Here is a 27534-nt window from a genome sequence, read left to right as displayed (position 1 = left end):
GCCTCAAGTGATCCCTACTCCTTTTTTTCAATAATTTACTTGCCAAAGAGACCAGGACAGCGGTCCTCTAGTGTATGCCACCTTCTGGATTTGTCTGTTGCTTCGTGATGTTATTTAATTTGTTCCTTGACCTCTTCCATTTTCTGAAAACTGGAGGTTTGTCAAGAGACTTGATCAGAGTCAGGTTTAACATACTGGCAGGATGTGTCCTGAGAGGGAACCGAGAACTTCCTTGGGTTTGCTTATGCCTCTGTGTATAGTCAGCTTCCCCTGCTTCTAACACTGGTGACTGGCCTCTGGGCTGAAGTCCACTTCCCTGACAGCCCTCTGGTAGGTCACACTCTGTCTTGTCTGCCGGCATCCTCTCACCTTATGTTTTATAGCACCCATATATGATCACTAACTAAATCAATAATTTTGTTGGCTTTTGCAAAATGGCAATTCTCTAATTTTCTCTTTCCTTCCACATTTTCTTTTCCAGTTGACATTCTTCTTGGGCTGTTTGGTGGCCATGAAACATAGCTACTACTGGGAAGGCAAGACTATGCTTAATTCCTTCCTTGTAAATACCAATGTTTCCGGGAAGGAGTTGGTTGAGAGATACTTCCAATGACATAACAAATGCATGTGAATTTTATTTTTGCCCAGTTTTTTTTTTTTTTTTTTCCAGCCAGGGCTGGACCCGCTACCTCCAGCATATTTGAGCCACAGGCACTGCCCTACATGTAAATTTTTTTTTTTTTTTGTAGAGACAGAGTCTCACTTTACTGCCCTCGGGTAAAGTGCTGTGGCTCACACGGCTCACAGCAACCTCTAACTCTTGGGCTTATGCGATTCTCTTGCCTCAGCCTCCCAAGCAGCTGGGACTACAGGCGCCCGCCACAACGCCCGGCTATTTTTTGTTGCAGTTTGACCGGGGCTGGGTCCGAACCCGCCACCCTTGGCACATGGGGCCGGCGCCCTACTCACTGAGCCACAGGCGCCACCCCATGTAAATTTTTTTTTAACTTTTAAACGGAGGTATAGCACATATAACGTGTGTACCTTGAATATGTATAGATCTTGAATGAAGAGCTCGGTGAATCTTACAATTCCTCGTTTAGTATCCACAGGGGATTCGTTCCAGGACCACTTGTGTACCAAAATCTACAGATGCTCAAATCTCTTAAAGCATAGTATTTGCATATAACCTATGCACACACTCTCATATACTTTAAATCATCTTTAGAGCACTTATTACACCTAATATAATGTATGGGCTATGTAAATAGTTGTTATGCTGTTATGACTTTTATTGTTACTTTTATTTACTTTTCTAAATATTTTTTTTTTTTTTTTGGCCGGGGCTGGGTTTGAACCCGCCATCTCCGGCATATGGGACCGGCGCCCTACCCGCTGAGCCACAGGCGCCGCCCTTTTCTAAATATTTTTGATTTGCAGTTGCTTGAATCTGTGAAGAACCTGAAGATACACAGAGGGCTGGCTGTATATCTGCTGTGCAACCACCCCCCCAGATAAAAACATAAGAGCATTTCTAGCCCCCACCTTGGGTTCCTGCCACAAAGTTTATACTGAATGTTTTTGATGAAAGAAGTGTTCTCTGGGCTTGGCTGTGTATATCTTATGGTTCTGGGACTTCTGGGACATTCAGAAATGGGTGGGAGGTGGAAATAGGACTTCTAGATTCCGGTACTGATAACAAAGACCCTATGACTGGTCCTGAGACCCTAATCTGCTTCATGGAAGCAGTGGCAGGTGACTTGCATTGGCAGCTGGAATTTATACCTGGGGGCTTCCTGCCTGGAAGTTTCATTAATTCTTGGAGGGACTTGTCAGGGCTGGGGCTCAGGTGGCATTTTCCAAGTAGACTGGGGCTGCTGCAGCTTCTCTTCTCCCATTGTGGGTCACACTCAGGGCACTAGAAAGTCCATGAAAGGATGACAGGCTGCCTGGGGTTTGTTGCCTTCAGCTGTTTGATCCTGGGGGAGCCACTTCCCTGCTCTAAGCCTACAGTTGCTCACCTGTCAAGTGGGGGAGAATGTTACACTTTGCTGGGTTTTGGATTGTCTGGCTACTGTTACTTCTCCAATCTCACCTTCTGATGCTTTACCCAGATGTTCCTGCCCTTAACTCTTTGCTTCTGTAGTTACCTTTACCTCAACTTCAGGAGGTTTTCTTCTCACCACCCAGGATCATTCCAAGGGACCCCTCCTCAGATATACTGGCTACAGCATCCTCTCATTCCCTTTTCTTCATCCTCTTATGCTGCTCTCACCTCCCCCATTGAATCTATCTTATCTCACTGCTTTGGTCTCTTATAGGCTGCAAAGTCAAGTGACTTATTTGCTTTCTTCACTTTTACAACCCAGAGCCTTGCACCCAGCAAATATAAAGTTGGTTGAATTAGGAAACAGAAGCTCAGAATGGTCGAGCCACTTCCTCACTGCTACACAGCATTGCACGACTCACCCCACCCTAACCCCAGTGCTGGCAGGTCTTGTCTTTATTTAAAATTTTGATGTTTTGTTGGGCATAGTATTTTTCGCTCCCCATTAGTCTTGACATTTTTAAAAAATACTGCATTAGAATATTATTTATGTTGATGACAAGAGTTTCTGCGCCCAAGGCGCTCATCCTAGTCGGGGTCCCCGCTTCTGTCTCTTTATCCACCCCTGCGTCCTGGCGGTCCTTTGGGGAAAATGAGGCACAGAGACAGAAAGTGTAGGGGGAAGCGGAGTCCTTCAGGGCGGCTCGAACTCCTCCAGGAGGGGCAGGCGCTGACCTTTGCTTATCGCCCGCGGTGGAAGCCGCTAATTAAGTCCCCCCTGTCCTGGAGAGACCTTTCCCAGGGCAGCCGCGCCGCCTGTGGGGCCGAGATAGCTACAGTCGCTCCGGCAGCGGTGACCTTTCTCGGTCCGATGGGGTAGGTAGAAGGACAGGGAGCAACAGCCGCGTTTTCGGGACGGCTTGGGCAGGGAAGGAGGCCGTTCGGGGATGGGATCAGGAATAGAACTCCACCTCCGTTGCCCACGTACACCTGATCCGGACAGGCAGAAGGCTGCCGGAAAGACCACACAGTGACGTCATCGAACCCCGAGTCCCAGCCTCAGCCGCTGACGTCACAGAGAGGCTGGGTGCCTCACCGCATTCCCCCCTGACCTCAGCGTGAGGCCAGAAGCTGGCCCACCCAGGAAAAGAGAACTATGAAGAAGGAGAACTTTCCTTTCTCGCCTTTTTTATTCCATAAGGTATTTAAAGTACGTAGGAACGGACTACAACTCCCAAATGGCCTTGCTTGGGGCGCGCGCACACGGCCTCCAGGCAGAGAGCGCGGCAATCCTTGGGTAGATTGACATCCCTTTAGTCGAACCAGAAGACAGGCTTTACTGCCGCAAACCAATCCCAGCCTCACATAGCCCACCCCATATTCTTAGCCGCTGCTTCCTTGTAGGAGTGACAGATTCCGCAGCCCTTGAGGGTTCAGTTTCCTTTGATGGACATTCATACTGATGAATCAGAGTGCCTGAAACTCCAGCGGGCGTTGAAAAGCGGGCCTTGAAGCCTATAGCTTAGCAGTAGGGCGCGGCGCCGTCCAACCACTTCTGCCGGCGCCGCCAATCACCCAGGGCCCCGCCCCCGCGCGTGACGTAAGTAGGGTGGGTAGCAACAGTTGCCCCGGTGAGGGAAACGGAGGCGCCATAGCCACGGTAGTCGTGGCGACCAAGCAACCCGGCAACGCGAGTCAACAACAACAACTGCCCGGCCGACCCCCACCCCTACTCCCCCGGCCAGGCCTGGGGACCCCGGCACGTCCTGTCCCCTTCCTAACATCGACGCCGAGACCTCCGAAAAGCTCTTCCGCGGACAGAAGTGGGGGGAAAGCCGAGGTAACTGGGGCGGCCCCGGGGTGGCGGGCAGGGCGAGGGCGGGCTGTGGGGCCGGGGTGGCGGTGTCGCTGTAATCACAGTCGGGGAGGAAGGGGCGGACAGTCAAAATGGCGGCGGCGACTGCCTGGACCATGGGGGAGGGGGACAGGGCTGGGGTGGGGCGACACCACCCGCCCCCAGGCTCCGCGGCCCGGCCCCCGCGAGGGGCGGGTGCTGGCAGATCCGCGGCGAGTTGAGGTCTACGGGCCGGGGCTGGGGGCTTTTATATTTCGGGAGGTGCGAAGGGGCGGGCCTGGGGAGGCTGGACCAATGAGAGCGAGGGAGGGATGAGGCGGGGCCAAGGTGGATGGGCGGGTCCAGGCGCCCCCCCACCTCCGCCAGTCGAAAGCTAGTGGGGCAGCCACCACGGGCTTTCTTCTCTTGTCTTCTTTAAGGGCTCCGCGGTTGTCACCTGTCCCAGGACTGAGAGCTTGGGCAAGCACCTGTCACATTTGAGGCCTCAGTTTTCCATCCTGTAAAATGGGGAGCATCATTACCATCGCCCCTTTTTCTACATTACAGGCACTCCTAATTCCTATCAGGAATTTTTCTAGGTTACATATTAGAATCATTTACCCCTATCTACTGTTTTTGAATGGGATTTGATAGATTAACCATTAGCCAGTCTTAATTTCAACACTACTATTCACTCTAAAACCTGCCTTATTTTCTCTGGGAGAACATGAAGGACAGTTTATTGGAGGAGTTGTGGGCTGGAGTAGGCTTGTCTTTAGCCTGGAGGATTTGGTTTGCAGAAATCGAAGTCCATGGCAGGGAGGAGTGATTTTGAGTGACTGATTTAGAGGAACATAAACGTGATTATTGTTTCTCTCGGGGCTGCTTAGGTGTGATGTGGTCCCTGGTTGGGAGGACAGGGAACTTGTTCCTGGAGATGGGATGTTTCCTTGTCCTACCCATCATGGTCTCCCCTTCTAGAAATGGGAACTAGATGGCATCTGAGGAAGTTTCTTAGATTCCTTAAGCCGCTTCTCTTGGCCAGACACTTGTTTTGTGTCAAGTGAGTATCAACCAAAATGATGTATCACTGAGGCGGAACCAACCTCCAGAACTACATGGGCAGGCATAGTTAGAGGGAAGGGGAAGCTAACCACTTTTGTGAGAGAAGATTCTTTGCTACTGCTTTTCTGAGTGACAAGATCTGCCAGCTCAGGGAAGAATTTGTTTCTTTTTTTTGTTAAGTAGCCAGCCAGGCAGGCCAAGTCTACTTGGCTTGTTCTCCCTTTTGCTTTTGAGCGTGGTGTCGGCAGTGTGCAAGACTGCAGCTGTTTTCTTTAAAATCAATCAATAAACTCCAACAAAAGGATTATTTCAGGCTTTTCCCCAAGAATTTGAGATTAGTCTGGGGAGTCTCACTTCTCCAGAGACTTTTCCTTGAGAGGGGGCAGGGCTCCTTAAAAGTTAGGACAAGTGGAGATTAATTTTCAGTACAAATATGGAAATATGGCGGCTCCTGTGGCTCAGTGGGTAAGGCACCAGTCCCATATACCAAAGGTGGCGGGTTCAACCCTGGCCCTGGCCAAACTGCAACAATAACAACAACAACAACAAATGGAAATACCAAGTTACTAGGAAGATCATCACCTTTTTAGAAAGACTGATTTTGAACAAAAAATGATGTTACCAATTATCTTGTCCTGTTGACTGCCTCCGACTCCACACTCCCAATAACTTTTATAGGAGAAAGGCCTGAGTGCGGAAGAATCATTTGACTATGGTGGGCAACACTGGCTTGGTTTGTTTGTCCTTGAAACAATCAAGTGTTTTTTAGTTGTATACTCTTAAGGCAAATTACTTAACTCTTCTGGTCCTCAGTTTTCTCTCATTTAATCTTGGGGCAGCAATCCTTGGTAATCATTTTAATCTCATGTTACTGTGCTATGGATCCCATAAAATAATACACGTTGAACCTCAAATGCACAGTAATTGCTCAAACTATGTTAGTCTCTGCTGTTTTTATGATGATTGTCACTTGCTGCTCAACCCTCAGAATTACACTGTTGGCTTTTATTTTTATCATTTTGAATCTAGTGATAGCCCATGAGTTTAAAAGGTTGACTCACATGTTGGGCAGTGTGGGTTGATGACAGGGATTCAGGAAAACAGATACCAGGACTTAAATTTGTAGTGGGAAAGTGTCACTCCTCTTGATGCTAAATGGCTTTTCTCTGGCTTTAGGAAAGTAGCCAGAAAGAAAAATCCTGCTTGGACCCAGTCCCAGATTCAGTCCCAAGCCTTCCAGGAGGCATCTGGGTGAGTTGAGGTATAATATAATGGGAGAGGTAGGAATTTGAGAAGAAGAGTATCTCTGAGCTGAGATATTTCCTCCTGAGTATCTTCCTCCTCTGTCACATGTCTTGGGGCAGGGTATGTCCAGGTAGATCCTCTTGAGGATACTGTGTTCAGATAGCAACTGCACAGTGCAGTCTTCTTGGGCTAGAGAAACTTTCTCCTACGTGTTCTGGACAGTAAGCATTGTCTTCCCCTGTAGCACAAGCCTGCAGCTAGGAGGAGGCAGTAACTCTCTCACAAGACCTCACCAATTGATAGATTGCAGCTGGTCTTTGATGCTCACTAGTGTGTTCCTGATGCATTTATACTCATTGGACAAGAATTGAGCCCCACTGTGGGCTCTTCAGTTTTCTAGGAGCTGTGATGGGGAGCTTTGGTAGTTTCTGAGCAGAGGGTGTGACAAGATAGAATCTATATTTTCAAAGGATCTTATAGACTACAGAGGCAAGAATGAAGCTGGAGCTTCTTGGGTCTAGACCAGCAGATCTTTCACAGGGGTCCCCGAAATACATCCTGCATATCAGATATTTACATTATGATTCATAACAGTAGCAAAATTGCAGTTATGAAGTAGCAATGAAAATAATTTTGTGGTTGGGGGTCATCACAACATGAGGAACTGTATTAAAGAGCTGTGGCATTAGGAAGGTTGAGAACCACTGGTTTAGACAAAGATGACAGCAGCTCTGACCAGCACAATGTTGGCGAATATAGAGAAAAGTGCCCAGCCAGGTGCAATGGCTCATGTCTGTAATCCTAGCACTCTGGGAGGCCAAGGCGGATGGATTGCCTGAGCTCAGGAGTTCGAGACCAGCCTGAGCCAGAGCGAGACCTCGTCTCTCAAAAAAAATAAAACAACAAAATAGCCAGGCAAAAAAAATAAAATAAAAATAGAGAGAAATGCCCAGTCTTAGGAATAATTTTAGAGGAATAATTGACCAGTCTTACAAACAAATTGGATCTAGAGGACATTTAATTTTACCATTCTCTGGCAAGTTCATTATTGAAGCCATTCTACAGATGAGAAAAGTGAGTTTTCTTTCCATTTTCTTGGGAGGACTTCACCTGGGATATAAACCATTTAGATATAGAACTTGTTATCTAAAACAGGGGTTGGCAAATCATGGCCTGCCACCTGTTTTTGCACGTAAGCTAAAAATCACCTTTAAATGATTGGGGGGAAAAATATCAAAGGAATATTTTATGACCAATATTTCATACTGCAAAAATTATATGAAATTCAAATCTTAGTGTCTAAAAGTAAAGTTTTATTGGCACAGAGCCTTTTGTTTTGTTTGCCTCTTATCTATGGCTACTTTCTTTTCTTTTTTCTTTTTTTGAGACAGAGTTTCACTGTGTCACCCTTGGTAGAGTGCTGTGGTGTCACAGCTCATAGCAACCTCAAACTCTTAGGCTTAAGTGATTCTCTTGCCTCAGCCTCCCAAGTAGCTGGGAGGCTACAACACCACCACAACACCCAGCTATACCTCATGCTGTATAGATATATGTGATTTTGTGCTCTCTAGGGAATATACCACTGCAACTGTTTAAAGTCATCTACAAATGGAATAAAAGGGTTCCCTGGTCAAATAATTATGGGAAACAGACTGACAATAACGGTGCTGAGAGGGCCTACTGTAGAGAAGTTGGTTTAACTGTTCATCAATATCCTACGTCCCCCTTTTGAGCTCAGGCTTTTTAGGAACTCATCATTGCCTCCTCCCCTTCCCCTTGAGTGGAATGGATGAGGCCTGCACACTTTGTATCCCCAGGAGGAGAAAGAGCCAGCGAGTGAGGAGCCTTTAAAGCCTTATGGAAGTGTGCACAATAAGCTAGCTCTCTCAGGGCTGAGAAAGCCAAGGCCAGGGTTTCTCAGAGAGTGCCCTCAGGACCACCTGCCTCAGATTTATCTGGAGGGCTAGCTAAAACAGACTCTGGGATCATCTCAGACTCTCTGGTAAAGTGCAGCCCAGGAATCTGCATTTTAACCAGCTCCCCAAATGCTGGTGATACTGATGAATGCTACAGGTGGATTTCTTGGTGCCTCCTTCCAAGAGTTTAAGGACCCTGTTTGTCTCTTTCTGCTTTTATCCCCACCTAGCATGGATATTTGTTGAATGAATAATAAACAGTACCTGCCACTTGTGAGGTTTCTCGGGTGCTGAGTCAATCACTGATCTTTACAGCAACTCTATGAATTGGTTGGTTGTTCTCATCATTCCCAGGTAACCAGTGGGCAAACTGTAGCCTAGAGGAAGCTTGGAAACATGTTCTAGAGTTAAGACATAGTGCAAGGGTTCATATCGGGCAGGTCTGACACCCGGCAGACAAACACTGATTGGCTATAGTGACTCAAGTATCCAAGCTGAGCCAGATTTGGACCTGATGGTGTCAGGAGCCCCAGGGAGCTCTTTTATGGTGGCATGAAGGAATTTGAAGAGAGTAGGGGCTGGAGGAAGATATCTTCTCCCTGTATAAGGCAGGGAGCAACCTCTTTTTCTCTAGGTGTGCAAATTTCCTTGCTCCCTGAACACTGAGGCTGGTCATTTGGAAACCCCAAATGTCGCTCCATCCTACCTTGCCTAATGACCCAACCTGGCAGGCCCACACTAGCAAGCAGAGTCCTGCGGCCTGTCCCCATCCTGCCTCAAGGCCAGAGAACACACCCAAGTGGCATGGCAGGCAGAAGCCAATGTTTCCTTTGTCTTTGGCAGTCCAAAGCTCTGGCTGCTGGATGGGAGGCAGGGCCAGGAGGCTTTTTCATCTTTCCTGGAACCTTATTTTATTTATTTATTTTTTTTTCCTGGAACCTTATTAAAGGGCCCTGGGCAGTGATGGGAGCCAGAGCCATTTCCTGAGTGCTTATGACATGCCAAACACTTGGCAAGGTGTTTCCCACACAATCAGATTGAACTCTAGCCAGCGCTGCCTGGTCTGGCTTGCTGTCTTCCCATTTCACAGTTGGGGCAGTGGAGGTCCTCCCTAAAAGTCATGCTGCTAGGGGGTAGCCAAGTTCAGGTCACGCATCTAGCCCAGTCCAGGCCTTGTCTCTTGCCTGCCTTCCCCTTGCTGACTCAGATACCTCTTAAGTTTGATATCAAAGGGCAGAACCTGGACCCCAGGGAAGCAGATACAAGGAGGTGTGAAGAATGTGCCTGGCTTCCCCTGGGCTGCTCAGGCCAGCTCCTGGCTCCCCACTCACCAGTTGTGCTGCCCTAAGGGAGCCTTGGGCCTGTGGCTAACCTCTGCAGGTGGTGCTCAAGTCTCTCATCAGAGAAACAGGGAAGATGCTGTTTACTGATTGTAAACAGCAGATGATCTCTGTGCCTGGGGGTTAAGAGTGTATATCTGGAGGCCAGAGAGACCTGGGTTCAAGTCTTTCCCTTACCAGTTGCTGTCTTGCTCAGCTCATTTGTAAAATGGGTGTGATAGCTCCTCCCAAACAGGGCTGTTGGGAGGATATAGTCAATAAAACAGCAGTTGTTGTTCTCCTTCTTCTCTTGAAACCTGCCCTCTGGGTCACTCTATTGCAAAGGGCCATCTGGGTATATCACACACCGGTGCTCAAGGGCTAGTGCAGAAGAGCCTCCAGTTCAATGCCAGCCAGGGTACAGTGTTGCCCAGGGTAATGGCCAACCACAGGTGGGGCTCTCAAATGCAAACACCTCCAGACACCAGGTAGGAGCCATGGCAGTGCAAGGAGTTGGAGCTTCTCTTTACTCCTCATTTGTTCCACTGTCTCCAGAAGCTAGGGATGGGGCTTCTCAGTGCAGGGGCCCCAAAACCATCTGCCCAGCCTAGCACCTGGGAGAGGGACCATGAGATTTTAGTTGCCAGAAAAGCTGTTTCTTCCACCCAGCCAGGCTAGCCCCATTCTGAGGTCAGCAGTGGCTTGATCTTGGCCTCAGAAGGGCACTACCCCAAGGACATTGCATGTGGTGTTGAGACACATAACCACCCCAGACAGAGGGCCTGAAGGCTGCTGTGGCCACAACCAGCTCGGGGCGGCTTTTTAGCCTCATATGTCTTCCTGTGTCTGGCAGCCCCTCGGGAATGATACTCAGTTGAGAATCCAAGTCCAGATGGAGGGCATGTAGGGACCTTGCATGGGCTTGCTGAGAGACAACTTTCCTCATGACTTTGCTTTCTGGCAATAGTCAAGGCTGCAGAATGCCCAGGGTTCAACTCAGCCTTGCCACTTACTTCCCTGCTCTGTGGGTTTGGACAAGTGCCTTCACCTCTCTGAGCCTCATCTAGAAGACCAAACCCCAAGCCAGATGAGTGGTTGCAAAGTTTTAAATGAAGATACATAGCGAAGCACTTAGCACAATGCCCAACCTACAGGAGTACTCAGGAGATGTCCACTGTCCTCAGTGGAGCAGAAGGAGCAAGGGGAGAAACTGCTCTTAGTATTTGGGAGCCCGACCCAGTGAGAACCACACCATTCATCTCCAGGTTAGAGCATCGTCAGAGCCACCAGACAGGCCCAAGTCCTCCTGGGTATGGAGAAATGTGACCCTACAGGATGTGGGGGTCTCTGGGTACCAGAGGCTATGTAGGAAAAAGGCAGGAGTCCCAGCCCGGGGTGAACAGAGGCAAAGAGCTGGGATCCAGCCTCAATCTATACCCTCTCACCCTGCAGGGATGGGTTAGATATATCTGGCCATAAGCCTGGGTATTTAATTAAGTTACTGATGAACCCAAACGCATCTCCAGGGAGCCAGGAGCTATCCATGCTTTCTTCTGCCTGTAGATTAATTCTTGTTTTTCCTCCTTTTCTTTTTTTCCTTTCTCCCCTCCCGTTCTTTCTTCTCAAGGAAGAGGAAAAAAAGCGTTATTTATTATAATTTTCCCCCACCGTTGGCATGGCAACACAGGCATATACTGAGCTACAGGCGGCCCCGCAACCATCCCAGACGCCGCAGGCCCCACCACAGGCCCAGCCCCAGCCGCCACCCCCAACAGCACCGCAGCCCCCCCAGCCTCCCACCGCCGCCACCACTCCCCAGCCCCAGTATGTCACTGAGCTACAGAGCCCCCAGCCCCAGGCACAGCCACCAGGCAGCCAGAAGCAGTACGTGACGGAGCTCCCAGCCGCACCGGCACCCTCCCAGCCAGCTGGTGCACCCACCCCGACCCCTGCCTCCCAGCAGTACATTGTGGTCACCGTCTCTGGTAAGTGCTGTGTGCTCCAAGCCAGGGATTCTCTGAACAACTCCAAGGAGCCTGTGGGAGATCAGCATCCAGGGTGGGAGATGGAGGATCTCAGGGGCAGGGGAAGCCTTTATCCCTCTATACCCCTTCCCACCAGGGCAGCTCTTTGAGCTGTTCTTATGTCCATTCCCAAGTAAGATGTCACTGGACGGAAGGATTGAGCAGTGGAATCAAAGTTTGCAGACACCTGTGGCAGGCAGAGGGTGAGCTCTAGGTTCCTGCTTTGGTTACCCCATTTGTGAAGGGATGGTCACAGCTTCTTGCTCTCAAGGGATATGTGAGAGGTGCTCATAGCTGGGCGAAAGTACCCAGCGGGTACTTTAGAGAAGTCAGCTAGGGACCTGGAGGTGGCAACTCCCCTTCTGAGAGGAGCTATCCTGTTGTTTCTGGCAGGATCCAGGAGCCAAGTGGGCTGTTTGTGAGTGTGGTGGCTGCCCCTTACAGCCTTGGAGAAAATGACCAGGCACTTGGGTCATGGTGTCCCAGGGATTTGTGTCCCCCATGTGCTGGTTCCTTCCACAACATGAGTGGGCTAAGGGACGGGGAGCAGAGAAGCAGAGAGTTGGGACAAGTAGTGACTCCTCCAAGGGACAAGGGAGAGGGACTGGGCTCAGAACCGGGAATGGCACTGTTAGTGGGGGTTATTTTCTTTTGTTCTTTAGCTTTTTATTTTTGCTTTCTTGTCTCATGACATATGCTGAGGCACACAGGACTTGGCTTCAGAGCAGGTCATCTTGGACAAACCTGTCACCCCCTGAGCATTTCCCACAGTAAATATAGCAGCACTTTCCTTTAATGCCTGGAATGTTCTGGCTTGTTTGGGGGCTGCCTGAGGGCCAGGTCTCCATCTTGTCTGACTCAGTGCTTCTATGAGAATGGCAGTACACCTGGGTGTCAGGCTAGGTTGGCCTGGTCTTTAATGTGCCCTGTGGAGCAGGAAGGACCTAAGCCCAAGTTGATGCTGGCCCTGGTCTTCCCCAGAGTGGAAAAGGAAGTGGCTGGATCATCAGGGCATCCTAAGAGGAATGGAAAGGGCAGGTTATGACATGATTGGGGACCACAGGGCCATAGAGAGTTGTCAAAATATGTGGCAGCTGGCCAGTCGCAGTAGCTTGCACCTGTAATCCTAGCACTCTGGGAGGCAAAGGCTAGACCATCCCTTGAGCTCAGGAGTTCAAGACCAACCTGCGTAAGAGCAAGATTTCATCTCTACTAAAAATAGAAAAGTTGAGCTTGACGCCTATAGCTCAGTGGTTACGGTGCTGGCCATGTACACCGGGGCTGGTAGGTTTGAACCCAGCCCAGGCCTTGCCAAACAACAATGACAACTACAACAAAAAAATAGCTGGGTGTTGTAGCAGGTGCCTGTAGTCCCAGCTACTTGGGAGGCTGAGGCAAGAGAATCGCTTTAGCCCAAGAATTTGAGGTTGCTGTGAACTGTGATGCCACAACACTCTACTGAGGGTAACAAAGTGAGACTGTCTCCAAAAAAAAAAAAGTGGCAATTGATGTTGGCCTGTGGAGTAGAACAGAAGGGGTTGGGGCTCTGGGCAGTAACTGGGAAGGGCTGAGGTCCCCAGGGAAGATGAGGGGACAGGGACAAGCAGGGGCTCAAGGGCAGTGACTCTTATCATATGGTTGGTGTGGAGGGATGCCTGCCTTGGTATAGATTATGGTCAGGGTCATTAGACTGAAATTTCTGATAGGTTCTCAGCACTGCCCAGTAGCCCTGTAATGTTTTCTTACCAGTGTGCTCTCTCGTAGCCAAGAATCCCACTCCCCACATGCCCCACCTTTCACTGCTGCCTCCCTGTCTCACACTGCACTCCTAGTCCCTGACCCTATGGTTGACTATACAGGGGATAGGATACCATCAGATGACCACAAGAACCCCTTCTGCCTGTCTCCTAGGGCCTGTCTGTACTAGCTCACTACTACTCAGGGGTGAAGGGACCCCACACCTGTCTCTGGCCATGTGGTTATATCCCAGGCCACCCCCCTCTAGGACTGGCTCCTATGATTGTTCCTATTGGCTTGGTCCCTCTCTCACACATCTTTTCCATCTGCCCATAAAGGCAGAACAGCCTCCATTTTAACCTGGAACCTCCTGCTCCCACAGTCTCTGCAGCTTGTCCCTTTTCCCAAAGATGCCCTCCTGTGAGGCCTGTAAGAGCCCAGGTTGTCCAGGTGTCTGCCCACTTCCCTGTAGACCGCCCCTTCTTAGTTCCCTCTGCTGTTTCCTCCTCATCTTCCTGATCTCATTAGCAACCGAGGGTGAATCCTAGACTCACTGTTAGTGGTGAGTAATTGTCCCTTCATCATGGTATTTTCCCATGTCACAGTTCTCGATGTCCACATTGAGGTCTCTACTCTGGGCCTTTGCCCTGACCCCTAGGATCCCATGTGTAGCTACTATTGACTCATCTACTCAGGGGCTAACAGGTTTGTTGAATGAGCACAGTCACATTGCATTCTGGATGTTTTCCCCTCTTCTTATCTTCGTTCCTTTGAGAACTTCCTTGTCTTTCCAGGCCCAGGGTCAGCCTTGATTCCTGTCCTATTCATCCTTGAGCAAGATCTCTTGGCTCTACCTCCTAAACCCATCCAGAACCTACCTGCCTCTTCCACTTTCATGGCCCCTGCCCTGGTTCTTCCTATCAGTTTGGACCCCTCATGTCCCAGCTCATGCCAGATAATTCCAAGGCAGGTAGTCCCTTTGAGAATCTCTGGCCGAGGCTTTCTTAGCCCTAGGAGAACTAGCCCACTGCCACCCCTCACTGGATCAAACAAAAGGCTTTAAAAGCTCCACATGTCCTATGCCTCTGCTAACAAATGCTAAGCCTCCCAACTCTGATCTGCCAGTCACCCAGCCCCATCTGCCTCCACCCACCCCTTCACACACTTACTGCAGCCCCTCCAGCCTTCCTTCAGCTCCACAAACTTGCTGGGTTCTGTCCTGCTTCCTGGCCTTTGCACTTGTAGTGCCTTGTGCCCAGAGCTCTCCCATCTCAGACCTTCTGCCAGCTTGACCCTCATTTCCTTCAGGTGTCTGCTCAGATGCCACCTCCCTGACTTGCATCCTCCCTGCCTCCCCCCACTGCTACTGTTCACTCTCTGCCTTCTTATTTTGCCACCTTCTTCAAATTCTCCCCCCCCACCACCCTTGAGACTATTGCCCCAGGCTAGAGTCCTGTGGTGTCAGCCTAACCTCCAACTTCTGGGCTCAAGCAATTCTCCTGCCTCAGCCTCTCAAGTACCTGGGACTACAGGCACCCACCACAATTTTGCCCAGCTAACTATTCTATGTGGTTAGTAGAGTTGGGGGTCTCACTCTTACTCAGACTGGTCTTGAACTCATGAGTGCAAGCATTCCTGTCACATTGGCCTCCTAGGATTACTGGCCTGAGCCACTGTGCCTAGCCTGCTTTATGTTTTTCTTTCTTTTTTTCTGTTTTTTTTCTTTTATTTATTGCCACCGTAAAAGGAAGAAAAGATACCTTATTCTTCCTAATGCTTATCACCACTTGAAGTTAATGATGATGATGGTGGCTCAGCACCCCTAGCAGTGGTTACGGTGCCAGCCACATACACTGAGGCTGGCGGGTTCGAGCCCAGCCCAGGCCAGCTAAAACAATAATGATAACTGTAATAAAAAACAGCCAGGCGTTGTGGCAGGGGCCTGTGGTCCCAGCTGCTTGGGAGGCTGAGGCAAGAGAATCACTTAAGCCCAAGAGTCGGAGGTTGCTGTGAGCTGTGATGCCACGGCACTCTACCAAAAGCTTCATAGAGTCTGTCTAAAAAAAAAAAAATTGTGGTGGTGGTGGTAGTGCCCATGAGGGTCAGGGCTTTGTCTTCTGAGTCGTTGTGGAATGACTGGTGAACACTAACCTGACCCAGAGTAGCCCTAGAGGATTGACACACCAGTAGAGGGCTCTGCCCACTTTATACTGTGTCTGGTTGGTCCTCCTCCTCTTTGATGTGGGTCTCTCCTGCCTCAGGATCTGAGGTCCCAGAGCAAGAGTATGGCGTGGACCCCTGAACCCCCCAAGTCTTGGCCTCCTCTCCCCAGATCACCTCAAGTCCTCCCTCTCCTTGTGTTGGTTTCTCCGGTTCTTCCTGACTCTCCCTCTAGGAGGCCAGGGGTCAGACAGACCCAGGGCCACTATCACTAGCTGTGTGGCATGGCAAGCTGACCCTGGGGCAGGGTGCAGCGACCATGAAGCTCCCGTATCTCTCCTGGACTCAGTTCTTTGGTTAGGCTTAGTCATCTGTAACAGTGTTCCTGGGGAATTTCATTTCCTTGCTACTTCAGGTTCTGGCAGAAGCAAGTCTGTCCCTGGAAGGGTCACCAAGCAGTGCTTCCTCAATTTGTTCTGGGGAAGAGGAGGTTGGCTTTAGCCCTGGTGCCCGACCCCTCTCCCACTCCTTGCAGTGATTTCTTGCCTTTCTCCACCGCTTTCAGGATAGTGTCCCTTCTCATCCAAGGGCAGCCTGGGCCATGTGAGCCGCTTCCCAGGGGAGGGGGAGTAATGACACCAGTGAAGTCTGCCACAAGGCACCTAGGACTCCTCCAGAGCCAGGAGCAATAAGAGCTGACCAGGAACCAGGGAGTCAACAACAGGGAGGGAGGAAGGGAGGGGCCCTGCGTCCAGGCCTGGAGCCTGGGGCTGGAGGCCAGCTGACAGCAGCACCACAGGCAGCTCACCCAGTGCTGTCCTAGTACGCCTGCCCTAAGGTGACTTTGGAGGTGATGGGAAGGAATCTTGGGTTTCCCTGGTCAGGAACAATACTAGATCCATAGATCCCTGTCCCTAGAGGTCATCAGACTCTTGCATAAAACCCAAAGCGGAAGGGTGCTGTAGGCCCTGGCAGCTGCCTCCTGGGAAGCTTGAAGAAGGGACAGTGTCCAGCCTTCCTTCCCTGCTTATCTCTCACTTGGGAGTCCAAGAAGACATGTTTCCAGGGAAATGGAGGTGTTTGTCAGCATCCCTGAGTGCAGATGGTGAAAATGAGGTCTAAGCAGGCAAGGAGCACAGGGCCCTGGAGCAGCAGGGCCTAGAGGCCTTTCTAAGAGCCCTAGGAGCAAAGGAGCATGAGGCAGAGGGCTGGATGGCTCTACCTATCCATGGAAAAGAGGGGCAGCTTGGCAAGGGATTCCAGGGGCCCAGCCTCCCAGGCCCCCTTTGTCTTCCCAGAATAGCTCATCTGAGGGTGTGAGTAGATCTAGATGGGGAAGTGTGGGGCCGAGATGTTCGTTCATCAGATTCAGGGACAGGAAATCAGCCACCACTTCCGGACCTGAGACTTGAGACAACAGGGGCCTCCTGGGCCCTGAAGGAAGATCGTAGGCAGATAGTTGCAGACTCAATACCACCACCACCCCATCCACCCCCCAGCCCCCCGCTCTGACACTTCCCCTCCCAACTTTGCTACCCCAAAAGAACAGCCCAGGCCATGTACAGTGGCAGAGGCACCCTGCCCTGGCCACAGGCAGACAGGAAGCCCCTCTTCTGCGAGAGCAGACTCACCTCTCATCCTCATGGTGTGTTCCTATTGTGCCCTCCTGCCCTGGTGGGCATGCGGGTCCCAGCCTTGAAGGCAAACTCAGAGGCAGGAGATGTCTGTTTCCCTGAGACTGATGCCTGATCTCAGCAAGCCCCATGCCTCCAGCCCCACACTTACTGCCCACCCTGAGCCAGGCAGAACCCGGCACAGGCCTCCGCACTGAGTCAGGCATCATCCCTCTGGCTGGGCCTGGCTCCTTGTGCCCATGGACACCCAGGTGTGTAGGACCCCACACGTGACTCAGGGCTGTCTCAGGTTTCTCCCAGAGGGCCCATTTCATTGAGAACCTCCTCCCTTACGGTTCAGGGAAGCTTTAGCCTAAAGCAGATGCAAGCAAAGAGGCTAGCAAAATATAGGAATTGGCTGTGCGGGCAACTGGCTGAGTAGGCCTGGGATTGTCCAAATGCCAGTGCCATAGCCCCTTGTGTGGTGATGGGGAGAATTCTCCCACCCAACACTGCCTCCCACATCTGGCAGTCTTTGCCCCTGATGTGGCCTTGAGGTCCTTGTATCTACCCAGGACAGCCTTCCTGTTCTGGCCAGGCCCCTCCCCTGTGTCTCTTTACATAGCTGAGGCCTAGTTCAGATGCTCCAGTCCTTGAGATGTCAAAGACTCCCAGCTTACTTTTCCTTCCTGTGCCCATGAGCCTGAGTCTACATAACAGTGCCCTTGGGGCCTGTGCAGGACCAGCAACTCCGGGTTCTACATGTGCTGTGAGGTTCATGTGGGCCCAGAGGGGGGCCTATGTACTGGCTAGCTAGTTCCCAGCTGGGTGACCTTGGGCAAGTAACTTCTTCTCTCCTGGTCTTTGTTTCATTATCTGAAAATGGGATAAAAGCTCTCTCCGGGCGCCCAGAAAGAGCCTAGTGGAGTTCCTGTTACACCAGAAGCAATATTAACATCTGTCCCAATCACTGTCACTCCTTATGCACAGCGCTTCAGTTCTGCTGGGGTTAGATAACCTCTCTGAACCCTCCAGGAAGGGGCCTCAGCTCTGTCTCAGCACATTGGAGAGAGGGCAGGAACATGTCTGCCCCAGCCCCACCTCAGCCTCTGGAGCTGTTGGGGGCAGGCTAGGCCACATAGAGGGAGTGGGTTGGAAGGACATTATTCCAGTGGGGTGAGGGTCTCCTGGCCAGTGCCTCTTGGGGACCCTCCTTGTTGATCACCCAGGAAGATGTACATGAAATTTGACCTGTGCCTGCCTGATAGCATCACTGGGTACCGGCCTCCCTCCTCACCCCACAGTGCTGCCCCAGCCTGGTTGAAGGCCCCACTCGGGAGGGGAGTGTTTATTTCAAGAGGGCAGGCAGACAGGCACCCTGCATCCACTGGAGGGATTAGCTCCCAAGGTTGTGGGTATAAAGCCACCTGCACGCCCTGCTGTTCCTACAGTGGCAGGCAAGGAGCGAGGAGGGCCAGGCAGGCACCCCTGGACAGACAGACGAATAGACAGACGGAAGGGGGAGGGGCAGGCGGGCACCATGTTCTATGATTGCCTCTTCTCAGCTGCCTGTCAGCGTGAGTACTGCCTCCCCAGGCTGCTCCCACCCCATGAGGACTGGAGGGCTGGCAGGGCACTTGGCTATAGGCCAGGGGACCACTCCTCTGACTAGCTTCCTTTCCTAGGAAGCCAAGGGTCATCCCAGGGAAGGTGGCTCTACTGCCAAGACTGGGGGAGGTGGGGGCATTCACTGCTTGTCCACAACTCCTGTCTGTTGGGAAAGGGGTCCAGCCCTCTGGGCAGCATCACGGCTCTGCAATCACCTCTTTTAATCTGGCTTCAGGACAAGGAAGGTGGGGTGATGCTCCTTGCAGATGCTAGGGATCATAGGCTCTCCTGTCCCTCTGCCCCACCACATGGAGCCCTAATAGGCAAAGTCAGAGCTGGCCAGGGGCAGGCAGGACTCTTGGAAAGGCCTGGTCTTGTTGAGTGTCAGCTTGGGCCTGTGTCATCCCCTCCAGATGGGTTTAAGCTCTGGGTAGAGGCAGGAGCACAGGCAGAGCTGACCCAGTGATTCCCTCCCCACAGAAGGTGCCATGCGGGCCAGCGAGACTGTGTCAGAGGCCAGCCCGGGCTCCACCGCTAGCCAGACCGGCGTCCCCACTCAGGTGGTTCAGCAGGTGCAGGGCACCCAGCAGGTAGGACATGGCCCTCCCTGGGGGGCATCTGAGGGTGGCAGTGCAGTCTGCAGCCCCAGGGGCCTCATCTCTTCTCCCCCCCCCCCCCCCCCCCCCCCCCCCCCCCCCGCCTTCCTGCCAGAGCCATCTGCTCACTTGCTCTTATCAAGATGTGCATGTCAGCTCCCTCCACCTGCTGGGCTGGGCCTCCCTGGGGAAATGGCCTGGCTCAGCTCTTCACACATTGCTCCTGCAGCGGCTGCTGGTCCAGACGAGTGTGCAGGCCAAGCCAGGCCACGTGTCACCCCTCCAGCTAACCAATATCCAGGTGCCCCAGCAGGTAAGGCCACCATCCCCAGTCCCAGTCCTCTCAAAGCCTCTCTCAGGGTAGAGGACCAACCCCTGTGCCTGGCCTGAATCTGCCCTCGCCATGATTGAGAACATAGTCCCCACACAGCAGCTACCTCACCCCACCTCCTGGCTCTTGGGGATTGCCTCCACAGGGTGAGACTGTATCAGGGGCCATCAGGGAAGAAGGAGCCACATGTATCATCTTAACAGAGACAACAAGATTGGTAGTTTGGGAGGTACCCTAGGAGTCCACCCTTGGCGTCCCAAAGCAGAACCCAGGTCCAGGTTTGGAGTTGAGGGCCCATTTCTAATCAGAATTGGACAAAGTACTGTCAGGCTTTGAGAATGACAGCACAATCTATGTGGCCTGTGGAGTCAGGTTTCCTAGCCACCAACTTCGGCCCTGCTACTTCTTGGCTCCAGACCCTCAAACAGGCATTTTCGCCATCCTGAGCATGGTGTCACCCTCTGTGAAGTAGGGACAGTACCATGCCACATTGGGGCTGTCGGGGACATTCCTTGAGCTTAGCCATGAAGCACTTAGAGCATCACCATTGCCTGGCACTGTGCAGGTACCCAGTAAAGCTGTGCAAGCTGTCATCAGTGATCCATCCTCTCCCTCCTTGATTCTAGGCTCTCCCCACACAGCGTCTGGTGGTGCAGAGTGCAGCCCCAGGCAGCAAGGGCAGCCAGGTTTCCCTGACAGTCCTCAATACCCAGCAGGTGCACTCGCCCCCGGAGGTAGGTGTTGGCTCTGTCAGCCATGTACTCCCACGTCCTGCTACCCCTTGTACTACCAGTCCTTGTTGAACCTGTGTTGTGTGGTTTACCCACCCAATTCCTGGCCCTGTTAGCTCTGAGCTAGGGAAGGGGAGGTGGCTTCCTCCCTGGGCTAAGAAGGCCCTGACAGATCTCAGCTCAGGGAACCACATTCCAGGAAGCAAGTGGGCTCTTCCAAGAAGACAGACCATAGGGTGGATTCTGGAGACCCACACACACCTATGCCCTATTGGAGGCAGGCAGGCCTTAGATAGCCTGGAGCACAGGTGTCCAGAGCTTGGAGTCAGATGCCCAGCTAGCCACTTACTCCTCTGGGACTCTGGGAAGGCCAGAATTTTCTGTGTGTCGGTGGCCCATAGGAAGGCTGTGAGAATTGCAGCCTGTGCCACAGCAGAGCCTAGAGCTCATACAGAGGGCTCTGTAACCAGCCTGCCTGGGGTCAGTACCATGTGCCTCCACTCAGAACTGTGTGTCCCCTCCCTCTGTACTTCAACTGAGAAGTTGGGGATGCTATGGGATTCCAATACATAAATCTGAAGCACTCAGAGCAGTGCTGGGTGGGAGTCAGCCCAGTACCGTGGTAGATACTGCTATTGTTGTTACTACTTTGATGGTCAGCCCCAGGAGAGCCTCAGAGATGCTGGGGGGCACCACCCACCGTGGTGTAGCAACCCTCCTGATTAAGGAGGCTGCAGGTGGCCTTGAGCCTCTGGGCTGAATCTCTACCCTCACCAGGGGATGACCGGGAATGTTGTAGGAAGTGGGCATTTGGATGCATGGGATACGTCCTTACTGGCTGTTGCCCTATCCCAAACATCCCTCTTGAGAAAGGGAATTTATAAGGGCCTAGTTGCCCCAGAGAGGACCTGGGGCAGGCCCAACAGCGCTCCCATGTCTCCTTCCCTTACAGCGGTCACCAGTGCAGGCCAACAGCTCTTCCAGCAAGACAGTTGGGGCCCCCACGGGCACAGTGCCGCAGCAGCTGCAGGTCCATGGTGTCCAGCAGAGTGTCCCCGTCACCCAAGAGGTGCCAGGCCAAGGCGGGCAGTGACTGGGACAAGGGGGTCCCAGTCAGGCGGCCTCTGCAGCTTCCTGAGGCTGTGCCTCTGGTGTGTTAGAGCCGAGCTGATGGGGGTCCTGCCCCCTCCCTCCCCTGGGTCTTTGGCAAGCATCTCCATCTCTCTCTAGAGTCAGCATCCTGGGGGAGGGGGGATGCTGTGAGGATGAAATATGGACCTTGTAGAAGGTTCCTAAGGCAGAGCAAGCTCCGGGAACAGCTTGGAGAAACCATCTCGGTCTTTTTGGTCCTATTTGCCAAGGAAACCAAGAGCCTGAGTCCCAGCTCATCCCTAAGTGTTTCTGGGAGGTGCCCCAGCCTTCTGGAGAGGTGCCCCAGCACTGAGCAGGTTAAGAAGCTAGGGCTGTCTAATTGTTACCACTGAAGTTAAGGGGTTCTCAGGCCCTCAGAAAATCAGACCCTTCCCCAGACAAAAGCAGAAATTTCATCCCAAAGGATTCCTTGAACTTCCTCGCTGGTGCCAGAGCCCCTTGGGAGCTCCAGGGGGCTGGATTGGAGTCCCAGCCCCTCAACTCACCACTTCCCCAGGGCAGCCTCTTTCCCTCACTCTGTGCCCTGATGATAATGCTGGCATCTCCCGCACAGCATGTGGCAAGGGGGAGAGGGGGCAGAAGATAACCCAAGGCCTCCCCTGCCAGTTCTTGAAACACCTGTAGAGACTTGTAGGAACCAGGGTGGGAGAGACATGGACCCCACAATTAGTCCCAGATTCAACTCTCTGCTGCTTCCTGGCAGCCTCACCTTGCTGAGGCTCAGGTCTGTACCTGTGATTGGGTGACCAGGGTCAATTCCTGGAAAATGCTAAGTGCTGGGCCAGGCATGGGAGAGTGGTCCTCCTCATTTGGCTGGAGAATAGTGGCCTGTTTCTTACCTAAGTTCACAGGTACAGGGGCTGGGGTGGGGGGTGGGCCGTTATCACTGCCATGGTTACCATAGTCCCACCTGCCTCTCCCTTCCCAGAGGTCCGTGGTCCAGGCCACTCCACAGGCACCCAAAGCTGGCCCTGTGCAACCGCTGACTGTGCAGGGGCTCCAACCAGTCCATGTGGCTCAAGAGGTGTGTGGCTCCCTCCCCTACGGGGGGGTGGGGGGAAGAACTCTGGGGTCAGTCCTGGGCTGAGGCTGGGGAGTGCAGGCCCCTGAGGTTGCAGGGAGGGAAATGGAGCCGGCTCCTGGCTCCACCTCTGTCTGTGGGCTCTAGACCCTGCCCTGGATCCCTCCCCTTTCCTGGCACTGGACAGCTCAGTGCCCGTTTCTGCTAAGAGAGATCTGGATTCGAATTCCGTTCTTTCTTGCTTGGCCCTGGGTTAGTTCTTCCCTTCCCTGAGACCCGGGGCGGGTATTTTCCATCGGGTTACTGTGTGGGCTGTCCCCGGTGACCCCCCAGTGTCTCTGTTTGTCCTCCAGAGCTCAGGCAGTCAGTTTCCCGCTAGGAAGGCAGAACAGCAAGAGCCCCGGCCCACGCCGCCGCCGGAGCTGCCTTCCCGGCCGCCCACACCCGGGCCCGGGCTGGGCGCGCTGGCCCCCGAGCCGCCGCCGCTCCCGCCAGTGTGCAGCGGCGAGGCCCCGCAGCTAGGCAGCCCTGAGCCGCCGCCGCCCCATTACGAGCCGGGCGCCGAGCAGTGGGTGGAACTGGTGGGCGTGCTGCCCCCGCACCTGCTCCTGCCGCAGCAGAAAGTGGTCCTCGAGCCACTGCCTGGGCTCCCGACCCGAGCCAGCCCCGACCAGAGGGTCAGGATCCAGAGAGTCCCCCAGGTGCTAGTGTTCGGCACGGCCGCCACGGCCCTCAAAGTAGGTGGCGGACCGACGGGCGGGGGGCAGCGGGCGGGCAGGGGCGGGGACGCCCGGTGTGGGCGGCCTGCCAGACCCTGCAAGCCCCTTAAACCCCACGTCTGCCCCACTTTTCGCCTGGCCGGTGGATCTGGGAACTCGCCTCTGACGCCCCCTCCTCCCCAGCCCAGCCCAGCCCAGGTCCCAGGCTCCGCCCCTACAGATGCGGGAGGAGGGCTGGAGGTGGGGTGCTCAGGCCCTGCCGGTGAGGCCCTGGCAGGGATTCCAGGCTCTGTACCACAAACTAGGGAGTGGGGCAGGCTCCGCCTCTCCCCTCCTGGCCCGGTCTCCAGGCCCTCAAGCTCTCGCTATAGTTCAGGCTCTGGCTTTAGCCATCGCCTTCTCCCATGTGCCTTGCTCTGTCCCTGGAATCCACCCTTCACCTCCACTGTAGAGCCCTGTAGGGGTCTTCTCCGCTGCCCCTCAACCCCCACCCTTGCTGTCCCCAGCGAAGCTGAGTCCTGGCTTCCCCTAGCACTCCTCTTCCTGATTCCCGGCTTGATGGAGGCTGCAGTCCCTTGACTTTTGACCCCTAGCCCGGTGTGGGCTGTGTTGTTCAGAGAGCCCAGGAGTACACACTTCCAGTCAGAGAGAACCTGGTAGGCCACCAGCATTGTAAAGGCAGAAGTGAAAGAGTTGGAGCACCCATGACTCTCCACACACCTTCCTCCCTTCCCAGGTGCAGCAGCTCCAGCAGGTGCCTGTCCCACACGTGTACTCCAGCCAGGTGCAGTATGTGGAGGGTGGTGACGCCAGCTACACAGCCAGTGCCATGTAAGTAGGCAGTCGGCTAGGGGAGGAGCTCAGATTTCCTCTGGCGCCAGTCCCAACCCACAGCTGGCCTTCAAGGTCATGGGCAGACACTCCCCAGGGGCAGTGGGAGGGGCAAAGCAGAGGGACCCCAGAAAATCGGGAAAGGCATCCTGGCATAGCTTAGGGCTTTGGGCTCAGATGGGGATGGGTTTTAACAAAAAAAAAAAAAAACATTTTCTTTAAATGTTTAGAAGATAAAAATTTCTAAGTAATAGAGAATATTAAACAATGGGGAAAAATCCTCTTTAACTCCTGATCTCCACCCTGTCCTGTAGGGGACAGTGTGACCTGTTTGTTTCTTCCCGAGATACTCAGAATAGAAACTCCTCTTTTCCCATTCAGAAATAGAGGCAGTGTATTCTGTACCTTCTTTCTTCCCTCAGTGTTCTCCCACTTGTCCTCACGGGTTCCAGTCACTGTCTTTTTTTTTTTTTAGAGACAGAGTCTCACTTTGTCACCCTTGGTAGAGTGCCATGGCATCACAGCTCACAGAAACCTCTAGCTCTTGGGCTTAGGCAATTCTTTTGTCTCAGCTCCCGAGTAGCTGAGGTGCCACCCCCAGTCATCCTCTTAAACACAGTGCAATGCTCTTCTGTGCACATGCAGCAAGAACAACATAACCTGTCCCCACCCAGGCAACAGGAGGTGATATCCCTTTCCTGGTACTCCACAGGTGCAGCATTAACATCCCCATGAGGGGGGCCGTGCCTGTGGCTCAGTGAGCAGGGCGCCAGCCCCATATACCGATGGTGGTGGGTTCAAACCCAGCCCCGGCCAAACTGCAACAAAAAAAATAGCGGGGCGTTGTGGCAGGCGCCTGTAGTCCCAGCTACTTGAGAGGCTGAGGCAAGAGAATTGCCTAAGCCCAGGAGTTGGAGGTTGCTGTGAGCTGTGATGTCATAGCACTCTACCGAGGGTGATAAAGTGAGATGCTGTCTCTAAAAAAAACATCTCCATGAGGGGAACACATCAAAGCAGATTGCCACCTTCCCTTTTGGATCCTCTATAGAAATAGTTCCAGGACTATAATTACTGTCATCATTTTAGTTCCTAGAAGTTTCACTTAGTTTTCTTTGAATTTGAGTTTTGTTTTTTGTCTGCCACCTGTCTTTGTGGGTACAACACTGGCATTGGGTAATCTCATTAAGTGACTTGATTCCTGGGTCCTGACACTCTGGCCCCAAGGGGCATGTCCGGGCACCTGAATTATAGGTCTAGGTCCACGCATCCAGCTGCCTCACTGTTTGATGAATTTCTTTCTAAGGCTGCTAATTTCTCCACTGTACAGTTTGACCTAAGCTGGCAGGGGCCAGACAGGGCATTGCAGAGAGGGGTGCCTCCCCAGGCTTCCCTGCAATGTTAGAAGCAGAGCCAAGCCACACGTGAGCCCAGGCCTTTAGGGCCTAGAAAGGTTTCTTCTGCCTTCCCTGATGGTGTCTCTCCTTGGCTTCTATTTGCATTCTTCCCTGGATTGTAATGGGCGCTATTGCACCCAGTTCAGCCGTTCTCAACCTGTGGGTTGCAACCCCTTTGTAACAATGAAAATACATCCTGCATGTCAGATATTTACATTACGATTCACAACAGTAGCAAAATTACAGTTATGAAGAAGCAACGAAAATAATTTTATGGTTGGGGGTCACCACAACATGAGGAACTGTATTAAAGGGTTGCAGCATGAGGAGGCATTAGGAAGGTTGAGAACCACTGACCTAGTTCATCATTGCTATCAGACTCTTCAGTTGGGGGCCAATCCTGCTATCAGCTATATCTTTTGTCTCTTGCCCCCAGTGGATTGTTTCCAGGTTCCCAGCCCTTTCTAGGCATGGATCCCTCCCCTGGCCAAAGCTACAGCCTGTGGGCTTTTGGCCCTGGCCCTGTCCAGGTTGCATTGAGACACACACACATTTATTTATTCAGTAAATATCTACTGAAGTAATTTTTTTGGAGCACAGGTTGTATGCTGGGCACTGTACTGGGGATTTTTTAATTTTATAAATTTTTATTCTCAGAGACACGGTCTCCCTCTGTAGTCCAGGCTGAATTGCAGTGGTGTCGTCATAGCACCCAGTGGCCTCAGTCTCCTGGGCTTAAGTAATCCTCTTCCCTCAGCCTCCTAAGTAGCTGGGACTATGGGTGCATGCCACAATGCCTGGTTAATTAATTTTTTTTTTTTTTAGAGATGACATCTTACTGTGTCCAGGCTGGTCTCAAATTCCTGGCCTCTAGCATTTCTCCTACCTCTACCTCCCTAAATGCTAGGATTACAAGCATGAGCCACTGCTCCCAGCTTGAATTTTTATTTAAAATTAAAAAAACTTTTTATTTGAGGTAGGGGTTTTATTGTGTTGCCCAGGCTACTCTCCAACTCCTAGCCTCAAATTATCTTCCTGCCTCTGCCTCTCTAGTAGCTGGGATTACCAGTGTACACTGCCAAACCCAGCTTGGATTTTTCTTTCTTTTTTTTTTTTTTTTTGTAGAGACAGAGTTTCACTTTATCGCCCTCGGTAGAGTGCCATGGCGTCACACAGCTCACAGCATCCTCCAACTCCTGGGCTTAGGCGATTCGCCCGCCTCAGCCTCCCGAGTAGCTGGGACTTCGGGTGCCTGCCACAACACCCGGCTATTTTTTTGTTGCAGTTTGGCCGGGGCCGGGTTTGAACCCACCACCCTCGGTATATGGGGCCGGTGCCCTGCTCACTGAGCCACAGGCGCCGCCCACCCAGCTTGGATTTTTAAATTTTAATGTTATTTTTTAAATCACTAAAACATTGATAAGGTTCAAAACTCAAAGTTACATGTAACGGTGTCTAGTGAGATGGCAATAGAGGTGCCCTCTGCCTGTCCCTTCTCCATGGAGCCCTCCACCCTCCAAGACATGAAACTTGGTGGTGTTTTCCCTTTTCCCTTCCCTTTCTTCCTGTTGAACCAGCTATGCCCTTCTCTGCCTCTTGTCTACCTGATGGTTATGTTCTGGAACTTGTTTTTTGGTAGGACCACAAGACCTTCCTCCTTGTCTTTCACCCCTGTGTAGGATCCATCAGCCCCTAAAGATGGACTGCTGGTTGTTTTTACTCTTTTGCTATGATTTGCAACCTCAAATTTGCATCACCCAGTGCACACCCAGGCATGGCTGTAGGGTTAGGTAGCTGGGCCAGAGGGAATGCATTTGCATTCTTAACTGTCATCTCTAGTCAGAACCTCCCAATCAGTACCACCCTCTTCCTGTTTCACTTAACACCTAGGCATGTGCTACCTTCTGCTATAACCTCAGTTTACCTTTGCACTTGGCTTCTCGCCTGTCTCCCTGGAGCAGGGGCTTTTCTGTCTCATCCACTGTTGTGTCCACAGTACCCAGCACATAGCAGGCACTCAGTAATTTTCTCTTATTAAAGTATGTGGCCTAGTGCAAGTTCCCTAACCTTCCATCTCAGTTTCCTTGCTTCCAATGTGAGGAAGGCTACTCCAGTGTTTTTACAATGAATGAAAACTGCCTATTGGGCACTTGGGGGTTGGGGGGCTCCTGTTCTGTTGTAGGTGAATTCT

General features: G+C 52.3%; 1 protein-coding gene across 5 annotated transcripts in view; it reads left to right on the top strand.

Annotated features, from left to right (window-relative positions):
- Window positions 1-3404: 3404 nt before the first annotated feature.
- The window catches only part of RFX1 (regulatory factor X1), a 35167-nt gene continuing 11037 nt past the window's right edge, over window positions 3405-27534 (top strand). The window contains exons 1-10 of one of the 5 annotated variants that reach the window (XM_053586697.1): window positions 3407-3887; window positions 6123-6197; window positions 11054-11411; window positions 19049-19158; window positions 19394-19477; window positions 20122-20229; window positions 21179-21295; window positions 22307-22402; window positions 22753-23136; window positions 23855-23949. In XM_053586697.1, coding sequence (XP_053442672.1) covers window positions 11102-11411; window positions 19049-19158; window positions 19394-19477; window positions 20122-20229; window positions 21179-21295; window positions 22307-22402; window positions 22753-23136; window positions 23855-23949 — 1304 coding nt within the window. In that variant the 5' untranslated portion in view covers window positions 3407-3887; window positions 6123-6197; window positions 11054-11101. Of the gene's footprint in view, window positions 3888-6122; window positions 6198-11053; window positions 11412-19048; window positions 19159-19393; window positions 19478-20121; window positions 20230-21178; window positions 21296-22306; window positions 22403-22752; window positions 23137-23854; window positions 23950-27534 lie in introns of all 5 variants that reach the window. The other 4 variants (XM_053586698.1, XM_053586696.1, XM_053586699.1 and 1 more) reach the window with 4 other exon arrangements.

This window comes from Nycticebus coucang, chromosome 3 (genome assembly GCF_027406575.1).
Source record: "Nycticebus coucang isolate mNycCou1 chromosome 3, mNycCou1.pri, whole genome shotgun sequence".
NCBI classification, from domain to species: Eukaryota; Metazoa; Chordata; class Mammalia; order Primates; family Lorisidae; genus Nycticebus; species Nycticebus coucang.
This window is presented reverse-complemented; position numbering and strand designations above follow the sequence as displayed.